Source organism: Festucalex cinctus, chromosome 17, assembly GCF_051991245.1.
Source record: "Festucalex cinctus isolate MCC-2025b chromosome 17, RoL_Fcin_1.0, whole genome shotgun sequence".
Lineage (NCBI taxonomy): Eukaryota > Metazoa > Chordata > Actinopteri > Syngnathiformes > Syngnathidae > Festucalex > Festucalex cinctus.
The window spans coordinates 15823385-15834610 of record NC_135427.1 but is presented as its reverse complement, the minus strand read 5'-3'; the positions used below and the strand labels follow the sequence as shown (position 1 = coordinate 15834610).

The window sequence follows — 11226 nt, the reverse complement described above, 5'->3', positions numbered from 1 at the left end:
GGGTGAGTGGTTGTGTTTTTTTTTTTTTGTTTTTTTTTTTTTTGCAAATTGCTTTTTATTTGGGCTGAAAAAAATCATAGTTGCGTACATACCTTAAGTATAAGATGACAGGTTGGTTCACATTGCGAACAGGCAGGGAACAAAATCAATCCACATCAATAGTTTGTTCAAAATTAATAGTTTGTCTTACTTAATATTTATCTTACTCTAATATTCATCTTCATTTCCGGTACCTGCAACATCAATACTTTTTTTTTTTTTTTTCCTCTCTGCTGCCACCTGCTGGCCGTTTGTGTAGTAACTACCATTTCTTCAACCGTTCTTTGCAGTTGAGAGGCTGCATCAAAGTCTTCTGTATGCGCTAGCATAAACCCCCCAATAAAAAAAACGTATAAATACGTCTTTGGGACACTTAAAACAACATGCTTTTGGGAGAAAATGAGTTAAGAAACTATAGTTTTAGGAAATGCAGTAATGTCAAACCACCTTCAATCAGGATCAGCTCTACATTTGCACATTTGACATTGGATGTCTATTTACGTCGACATATTTAAAATAGTTTTTTTCTGACATCGTTCCTGCAACTCAGAAGAAAAAAATCGACATTTTTCCTGTCAAATGTCTTCATTAACAGATTGTGATTTGTTGTTTTTGTACTACGTTAACTGTTTTGGTAGCTAATGATTTAGCTTGATCCATAAATTGGGACAAAATGTCAATACTAGTCAGTCATTGATTGTGCAGGTGACAAATGAACAGTTCCGCCTGTTTTACCCGAATTGCATCATTAATCGTATTCCGTCCATCCATTGTTGTTGTTTGTTTTGAGCTGTTCCTCAAATGCTAAACGACTCAAATTAGTTTCATCTTTCAGTTCTTGTCATTCTGTTGTGTACTGTTCCTTTTTTCTTTTGGTCATATAGTTTTGCACGACAGAAATGTCAGCGTGTTGAATAATGCATACATGGTTCACAGGTGACTTTTAATTCTGCGCTTCATACATTTTTTACGAATTCAGACGGGTTTAATAAAAAAATAAAAATAAAAAATCATTTTCTCAATACTGGAAATGGAATTAGCATGTCAGCTCGGCTGTACTGGCTGACCGACCGTCTGTTAAATTTTTATTGTGGTCTTTTTTTAATTGACGACCTAAAAAAATAAATTAAAAAAATCTCCCGCCTTGTCACACCCAAGCACCCCAAGTCCATTAGTTTTCATTTGGATGCTTGAGTAAAGAGCGCTTGATTAAGTCCAAGCAATTTGCGCTTGCGGCAGCAGCCCGCTGCAGCTTCCTCTGCTCGCCCCTCCCTCCCTCCCCCTCGCCGCCCTCTGCCACCGGCTCCGGTTGGCGTTCAGGTTCAGTTAATGGAGTTTGTTGGCCGCGCTAACACAATGCCCGTCGACGCGCCCGGGCGCATTGTGAGGAGGTTTGTTTACCGTGCTAAACGGTTTTGCGTATGAATGCCTTTCGGATTTGGCTTTGGTGATTACATTCATTGTAAATATGGCGTGTAATGCAAAGTATTAAATATGAGCGGGCCCTCAGGAAAATGCCGCAGTCGAAGGGGAAGTTGCTTTACAGCTGAATGAGAGTGACTTTGAGGGTCTTAAATAATACATGTCAATTTGACGTCTTGAGACTTTGAAGGGGAGGTAAAAAAGTGGGCGGTGCTCAAATGCAGCTTTCAATTCTTTGCACCTTTGCTCATTTTTAAACAAATGCGTCTATTAGCAGCTGTTCTCCTGCCAGCCCGGTCATTTATACCCATTAAACCGCCGTCTTATCACCTGTAAGTCTTGCATCTCGCCGTCCCACCAATTGTCCATAATCAGCCGTTTATAAAGCGGCGGAAATTTCTCTCTGGCACCACGCTTCGGTCTGACGGACAGGCAAACGATCCGGCGGCGGGGGAACGAGGGATCGGCGGAGGGGTCGCGGGGGGGAGGTAGGAGGAGAACCGAGAATGATGAATAGGCCAAGTTGAGCGGCTGACTAACGGAGATCTGTCTTAATCAGAAGTGATTTGTCAGAACAGGAGCCGTGAGGGGTCAGGGCGCCGGCGATGAATAAAACACAGCCTGGCCAAGTGAAGAAAGCCGCCACAAATCCAACCTGACTGCCCTCCGACGAGAGCAAGGGCTAACTTGGGATAGACGCGAGTGCATACTCAGAATATTCCCTTTCCAGAACAGGCCTGGACTGATGTCGATTTTTGTACTTGTGCTTGTAAAATTAGGCTCTTATGAAAGTGTAGTCTTTGTTAAATTGTGTGCACCCTGCTAGGTTGGAGACTGCATTTGTCACATTTATGTACAACAGAGTGAAGGCTTATGAAAAACTAACGAGCTATTCTGTTCGTTTCAACTCTTCCCTGACAAAATTGCCAATTTATGTTGAACGATTATGATTTTATAGCACTTTTTATGAATATGTTTGCGCTAAGTACTGTGTCGGACATTTTGGACAGTCACGTGATCATCGCTCACGTATCGCGTGCGTAAAATACACATTCAATGACATGGAATGAATGACAACAAAGAGACTCAGGAGGAATGATCGCGTCCCACTGCGAACATCAAAGGTGGAATCAGTACGGCCATGGAGAACTCGCCAAAGATTTGTTTCCAACCGAAAGCTGGATGAAACTGGCCAGATCCAGCCGCCGGCGAGTCCAAGTGGACGGTAAACGTCCGGGTGACTTTTAACTCTGCTAGGCTAAGATACATGTCGTGTGCTGAGCACGCTTTAGCCCACATTAGGAGCGGCCACCCCCACACGGAATGAAATGAAACCGGATGCGTTGAGGACTTTACTCTGAACAGAATTGTCGCAGTATTTGGGATCAAAGGCGGTCTTTTTCTCACTCATTATGTCAGCAAATTCCCATTGAAATGAGCGAAGACGGCTTCCGGTTACGCACGGGATACATCATCATGGTCACGTGACCAGGATAATGGTATTCCCCGCGGTATGTTTGAATTCTGATACTTAATCGGTTTAAAATAAAATTCAGGGAATAAGATGCCAGAGATATTTGTACTTTTATTCTTTGCACACAATTCCTAATCCAGTACTGGAAAATGATTAATAAGGGGTTGTATCGCTTTAACGAATACCTTGACTCGAACTGAATCATAAACTAGTTTCTAATGCCAGCCCTAAGTCCAAACCAAAATCATTAACCCTCACTGTTACTTACCCTTAACCTTCACTGAAACCCTAAGACTTGACAACCCTAGTCCTTAAACCTAACCTTGACTAGAAGTCGTAACCCAACTTTAGTCCCTCGCCCCCCTTCCTTCATCCAAACCCTAATTGAAACCCACAATCGTATTCCAGACCCAAGATTGAATCCTAACTGAAAATATCCTTCATTGAACTGCAATCCAAATTCAAATCCTCAGTTACAAAGCTAACTCCTCAACAAAACCTTATGTTAGCAAAACCCAACCCTAGCCCCCAATCCCTAAACCTAATCCAAACCCTGACTGAAGCCATCAATTAACCATCCATCCATCCATCCATCCATCCATCCATCCTCTACCGCTTATCCAGGAGGGAAACCCAGACTTTTCTTTCCCCAACCACTTCAACCAGCTCATCTGGCAGTATCCCAAGGCGTTCCCAGGCCAGCCGAGAGACATAGTCTCTCCAGCGTGTCCCGGGGGCCTCCCGCCGGTGGGACATGCCCAAAACACCTCTCCAGGGAGGCGTCCAGGGGGCATCCGAACCAGATGCCCGAGCCACCTCAGCTGGCTCCTCTCAACGCGGAGGAGCAGCGGCTCAACTCTGAGTCTCTCCCGGATGACCGAGCTTCTCACCCTATCTCTAAGGGAGAGCCCGGACACCCTGCGGAGGAAACTCGTTTCGGGCGCTTGTATCCGCGACCTCGTTCTTTCAGTCACGACCCACAGCTCGTGACCATAGGTGAGGGTTGGAACGTAGATCGACCGGTAAATCGAGAGCTTCGCCTTTTGGCTCAACGGACCGATACAGAGTCCGCATCACTGCAGACGCTGCACCAATCCGCCTGTCGATCTCCCGCTCCATCCTGCCCTCACTCGTGAACAAGACCCCAAGATACTATACCATCAATTTAGCCGCATCCAAAACCCCTAAACCGACCCCTAATCCCGATCCTCTTGGTACCGTAACATCGGAGCTCCCAATGACGCCGTCTGCTAACTCCTAACTAACTTGGACAGGAGTTTGTTGTTCCTGCACTTAATCTTGCGTGATCCATCCCGTGCGCCCGTGCGCTTGGCACCGCTTTATTCCGAGCAAACAAAAAAAAGCAGGAGCGCTTCAGCTCTCTAGCCTCATGGCCTGTGGGCTCGGCATCACAAATACGTCCCGGTGTGGGTACAACTCTGATGAAAGGTGATGAAAGTGTGTCACCAGCCAGTTGTCGAAGTTGTTACTCCCCAGAAAAAAAGAAGAAGTGTACAAAAGACAGGTAACTTTATGCACCGGGGAGTCGCTGGCAGTCGACTGCTCCGCTTTGTCACACACACTGTCTGAGCTACAGAACAAACTGGGGGGGTATGGGTCTAAAATATGTCTGGGTTTGTCGGTGCGCCCCCTCAACCCTCCTGTGGGGTCGCCATAGACTGTTTGCTGACGGAGGAAGTTCAAGACTGCAGCGTTTTCTTTTGACATTGTGGCTAATTTGTCTGCCTCACACTTGCCACGCTCCAATCTTGGCCCAGTTGCCCTTGTGCTCGCTTGTTTTTATTTTGTTTTGTTTTTTCCAGTGAGGACTTTCACTGCCTTTCTGTGACTCTTCCAGTCTCACTCTACCGTTCATAGACTAGTTGCACAGCCAGAAGCACTTCACTGCAAAAACCGAAATCTTAACTAAGATATAATTTCCTAAATTTAACCTAAATTTGCTTATTTTGCTTTGACAAGTTGTTTTTACTTAAAATGAAATTGTCAGACAACATCATTGTGCTTATTTTTAGATACTTTTAACGTAATTATCTTATTTGATCAAGCAGTCTTAGCCTTGAGCATTAACAGCCAGTTTTAAGTACCGCAAGGCTTTTAAAACAAGTATTTTCCACATTTTAAGATGACAACCAACCAACATCAAAGGCCCTGAACTGGGGTTTCATAAGATGAATTTTCTTATTTGAAGATTTTGCATAATCTAGACATAAGATAAATGGAAAAATTACAAGTAGGAAAACAATCAGACAAAAGTGCAAGTTTGTGGTTTTGTTATATTTACGAAGCTCATTTTTCATCTTTCCAATATTCTGAACAATTTTGGTGGTCTACTGGTAGAGTGCCTACCCTCAGACTTGGAGGTTGTCGGTTAAAATCCCGGCCTGGGTCATACCAAAGACAACAAAAATGTTACTTCCCTGCTTGACACTCAGGGAAAGTTATCCCAGAGTAAAAAATAAATATTTTAAGAAAATAGTTCAATTTATTACGGCTTGGTAAAAGTCAATATAACTTGTTTTTTGTATAAAAATACTATTTTCAATACCACTGTTATTGATATGGGAATAGTATTATTTTCTTATTTTTTCTAGATCTGACTAAATTTACGTAAGTTTTTCTTGTTCTGTTGGCAGATCATTTTGCTTATTTGAAGTAATATTTTTTTTATTTTATTGTACTTTTTTATTAAATTTTCTCCTGTCCTTTTTTGCAGTAACAAGCAGTTTTGGCTAACGATTAGCTGCTTACTAGCCAGTTTCTAGCCTGATGAGCTAACAACAGTCAATTGTACATGCTGATTCGCTGACTTCCATGTCACTCAACGGGGGAAGTCTCTGGTCAAAGTCACAGATACGACAGTCTAGAAGTGGATGAAAGTTATACTTGCAGCTCATGTGCATGTTTTGTATTGGTATTGCGCAGATGTTTTTATGCAGCTACTCAACTAATTGGTAGTTAATTGGTATGGTCATCCATTACAAAAATATATGATAACCCCATCCCTAATAAGAAGTGATTATAAGAGCTTGAGCAAGGTTAATGTGTGTGTTGCAATTTTTAACATTTATCATCACTGCTTTGTAAATAATCGTCAAACGAGGTCCTACAGTATTTTAGGTTCAACCGTAAATTTCACCGTAAAACCAAATATTTCTAACTTTTGAGCAGTATATTTCTGGTTTGACATATTTGCAGGATTTTATTTGCAGAAACGTAACCTCCGTTATTTGCCGGAAAAGTCAGTATTTTTGTCCATAGCCATGTCTAAAATTTTTGCTTTGGTACCATTTTTGTAGTTTCTTGGTGTCAAGCAGCTGTGTGACATTTACCAATGTATTAGTATTACTATTAGCAGTAGTTGTAATTTCCACTCCACATACCAACTCATTCGATTGCACTGTGCCAATTGAGCCGCTAATGGTTTTATAGGGGTGAAAATCTCCATCTCAGATCCGATTTCCCCTTTCACACTCTTAAATGTAGGCCTTGGTTTTGGACGCTAATTCTTTCCTGCGGGTTCTTGCTCGGAGCGAGCTGTTAAACTCCGGCGCATAATGTAATGTAATAATGGGGCTTGTTAAATAGACCTTGGGGTAACGGCGATCTTTAGCGAGTGAGTCAGAGCGAGATCTCTGCGCCGGGGTGATTTAAATTGTTAATAGCTGTTTAAACTGCCAGGGAATATTTGACTCGCTAACGAGCAACAAGTCCAGGGCAGCAGCTGTAGAATGTCTGCTCTGCCGGCTCTTTTTTTTTTTTTTTTTTTTTGGCTGCTATTTTTTCCATTCCCCGTTCTTGATGATGAATTAGTGCGCATTTAGTAAATGTCGTCGTTCTTCCCAGCAAACTAATGAAGTCTGCAAAGCAGAACGTTGAATTAAGATGAATGGAAATGTAGATACCTGCCAGAAAATGAGTAACACTCGAAAACGACGTACGTTAATAAACGGTTGTTGTTTACACAGCTACAAGCCATTTGAAAGGATTTGTATTCACATTCTGTTATTAAACCGTGTTAGTCAGTCAGAAAAGGACTTTACCGTGCTATTAATAAAAAACTAAATAAATAAATCTCCTTTTGAGAAGGTGATTATCTCGTTTTCCCTCTCAGACAAGGTCAGGACACGACTGCATTGAAGCGTTCGTATGAGATTTTAATCTAATAAACCTTCCGTGACAAATACGGAAGCCAATGTTTTGTTTTTTCTCAAGGGCAACCATTTTCATCCATAATAACCTTTCGAATTTGACACTTGATGTCGTCTTTACTGTTTACTGTTATGCTCTTCTGAAAAGAGGCACATTGACAAAAGTATACAAAATATGGCAACAATAGTTTGAGCTCAAAATCCATAACTGCTTTTGAAGGACAAACTCAACCTTAATCTCAGAAGCAGGAAATGATAACTCCAGTGAGTCAAAATGCTCCAAAACAGCTGGCAGAATGTCAAACTCCATACTCAATCCAAGAAGCATGGCTTTTTTTTTTATTTTAGTTTTTTACAAACTCAAAAATTCTGAAAATGCTGATAAACATTCTATATATGTTTTACACAAAAAAAGATGGTTGTAAATGGGGGGGAATCCCGAAAAAGGGGGAGAAAATGACAAAAAAAAAATTGTGTGTGATTAACGTGGAATATGCATCAACTGTAGTTTGAAGTTGTATTAGCACCATTCACCACTAGATGGCAGACATGGCTTAGCTGCTCTTGCACTACGTCTTATACTAGCGTATTTTGTGGAATTTGTTATTTTTTTTTGGCATGTTTTGGTTCATATCGAAAATAGCATTTCGTCACCCTCTGAAAATAATTGCCCTAGTCATTATTTTTTTTTTTTTTGCAAAAAAAAAGCCTAAATCATTTCCTCATTATTATGCAAATTGTTCTTTTGTTTTTTTTTTCCCTGAAAAAAAAAGACTTTGGCGACTATTTTAATTAAGAATTTGTTTATTTTTGTCAAGCATCAGTTTAGGAAATGCGTGTTCATATGTGCCCCAAGGAGTAGCACTGCTGAAAAATTGTGAAGGACTCTACAAACCCTATAGCAAGAATTAACACCTTGAAAGGGATACTTGACTCATTGAACAATTTTCAGCAGTGAAAGGTTAATATTTTGTACAGAATGAATTTGATAACGTCATTATTTTTCATGTACAATTGGTACCTTTAAAAATTAATTGTTCTACTTGCTGTCAACTGATGATGACATCACCTGTGCTGAGGAAGCAGGTTAAGACCAATCATGGCTCACCTGTTCTCCAGGTTTGGTCAGTAAACTGAGCCATGATTGGTCATTACCGACTTCCTCGGCACAGGTGATGTCATCATCAGTCGACAGCAAGTAGAAAAATTCCGTTTTAAAGGTACTAATTAATTGTACATGAAAAATAATGAAGTTACCACCGTAATTATAGCCAAAATATAATTTTTTAACTGTTGAAAATGACTCAGTGAGTCAAGTATCCCTTTAATATGATACATGTGTTTAAAATAAAATTCTCATGACAATTGAGAAAAATATTGTTGGATGATTGCAAGAATCCTGACTTGATGCCTACGAACGTACTTTCACCTTGGGCACGACGGGGAGGCCTCCTTTTTTCTATCCAAACTTTGCCAATAATCTACTTGCGGGGTGAAAAAAAAAAAAAAAAAAAAAGAGCCCAAACTTGCATCTCGCTCGCAGTGCTTGTCACACTCATTTATTTGGGAGAGAAAACGCAAGGCTGACTGACAGAAAGGGATAGATGTGCTTATTTGTCTCTTTAGCAGAAGATTTCCGCTACCAGCGCCCGCCTTCCTGTTCCTTTCCCTTGTTCTCCTCCGATAGCGAGGGGGACGCGGTGGGGGGGGGACTGTTATGGTTATTAATACCTGCGCTCAGTCTTTTTAATCTGCCCTATTTGTCACATGTGACTGTCTGACTGCGCTGTTTAATCTGGGTATCCTTCAATCTGTCTGCTCCCGGATTAGAAATTAATGAAGGCAGGAAGCCGCACATTTGAGTCACTTACAGTGTCGGGGAGCTAAAAGGTGGGGGGGGATGGCGTGTCATTCGTTTGACGGCGTCTTCTCATTTTCACCCACAACTCCCAGACAATGCCATCGACTTCTTTCCCCATTTTTTTCCCCGTCTCTCTTGTTTTAGCTGCCAGATGTAGCCCCATTTTTTTTTTTTTTTTCTTGCCGCCCCTCCCAAACAGGCGCTCAGCACGTGGGCCCTTTGGTGTGCGGCACCTGTGTAGTGTAATACAGTCAGCGACTGTGTTGTTTATCCCGCATTTGTTTGGTGCGCTTGAAAGCCCGTCTTTGATCCGCGCAAGGATTCTTCACTCCCCTTTCCATTCATCCTCTCGCCTCCATCATTTTTTTTTAAACGCTAATGCTGTAGCTACGTTGATGGAAGGAGTTTTTTTTTTTTTAAGTGTATCCAACCCAAGGGACAAGCAGACTGACAGTGACCACTGACAAGCTTGTCAGGTGCCTTGTCGGCGATGTTTTTTTGTAATTGCGCGTTAATGTCTTTGCACCCGCGAATGACGAGAAGCATTTCGAGAAACAAAAGAGAGTTAAAAAAAAAAAAAAAACAGAAAGGTGCGATGGATATTGAATTTGCTGCACCATCAGCATTCTGCAAAAATTCCTATCTAGCTAAAGACGATTTGAAATATTTATTTGTCAAGCTAGCTGTCTGTCTGTCTGTCTGTCTTTCTGTCTGTCAGTCTGTTGATCTGCAACTACAAATTCCCCCCTTTAAAGATCTCAATAACTGGAGTCTGTGGATCTCCCTCTGCTTCATCTATCCTTCCCTCCTTCCTCTCTTTAGTTTTTCCTCTGGTCTCTTGAGATCTCCCTAATCTGTTGGAATTTAGAGGTTTCTGGGGTTGGCGTAAGATTCTGGTTTTGTAACCATGTGGGTGGCAGGCTGGATTTCATTTTGATTTGTCTTTCCTTCCTTTGACCCTTCCTCTGGTCCCATGACCTTCTGAACCTAACGACTCTGGCGAGCCTCTGAAGTATCCGGTTACGGTGAAGGCTAATGGGATTTTTATTAGATTTTAGGTGAACTAAAATAAAATAAATAACATAAAGATCTCAATAACTTGTGATTGAATTGGGCAAGAAAAGCCTGGTGCGCCGCCAGGCTTATAAGACACCAGGGGAAACCGTGACGTGGTAAAATGGCTGCCCCTTGAAATGGATTGAAATGGGTGCATTTTGCTTCTTAACTCTTTGACTGCCAAAAATGTTTAATCACGATTAATAAAATCACGATGTATGCCGCCATAAACGTTAAATGACGTCAACTGTGTTTTTTTTTTGTTTTGTTTTGTTTTGTTTTTTTAATCAATGGGCAGTGCAACATCTAAGTGCAGCGCTGCCTGGTCAATGGGTTGTAGAATCGAAAACACTAACTATGGTCACCAGATGGCAGCATTGTATCTCTTCAATTGGCTGCCAAATTACAATGAAACATGACGAAATCTGATGAAATAGAATGTTTTCAAGGATGATGTGAATGATAACGTTTTGATAACGTGTGGCAGTAAAAGAGTTAATTCATATTCCACAACCACAACATTCGCCAGAATATCATGTTGAGACCAGACTAACACAGAATATTTTTTGTAAATATTTTTTTGACATGACTTCCCCTTCAATGCTAGCTATGTTTACTTTTGTTTAATTTTCTCATTCAAATTGTCAAAAACTGTGCTTAAACTAAGTTACCTCATCTTTGTTTTGTTTTTATTTTATTCAGCCATGATAAATGTCTGTTTACGTTTCAAGGTTTCACAAGCAATCGATGATGCTTGAGCACTGGCGGTACTGTATATTCATGCTAGTTATCGTTTTCAAGGATTCACCCTGAAAGGGTCCGTCCGTATAATCGGGTAGCCGAGTTGCAAGTTGTGGCAACATGTCACAAAGGTGCTTGACGACGACGAGAATTTCACCTTGGAGACGTAACGGTGAAACGGGGTCGCATGTTGACGCAAGCGCTTTTTTTGTTCCGCAGAACAAGTGGGCCAAGAGATTCTCTCCAACCTCCACACCGACCGTGAGAAGATCCAGAGGGCCAGAGAGAGGGTGAGTTGTCGCCATCCGAGTCAACGCGGGGCAAACGCGGCTTGTGTGCGCACCGTCGTGACGCAGCGTCGCCTCGGGGCACGTCTGCGCGTTTTGTGTTTGCTGTTCGTCATTCATATTTCCTGTCCATTTGAATCAGTTTGTTTGGTTTGCTTAAACATCAGCAAAATCAGC

General features: G+C 41.6%; 1 protein-coding gene across 4 annotated transcripts in view; it reads left to right on the top strand.

Moving 5' to 3' along the window:
* The window catches only part of vti1a (vesicle transport through interaction with t-SNAREs 1A), a 138827-nt gene that overhangs the window by 84315 nt on the left and 43286 nt on the right, over nucleotides 1–11226 (top strand). For all 4 annotated transcript variants that reach the window (XM_077503281.1, XM_077503282.1, XM_077503279.1 and 1 more), the window contains one exon: nucleotides 10982–11052. In XM_077503281.1, the coding sequence (XP_077359407.1) occupies nucleotides 10982–11052 (71 nt within the window). The remainder of the gene's footprint in view (nucleotides 1–10981; nucleotides 11053–11226) is intronic.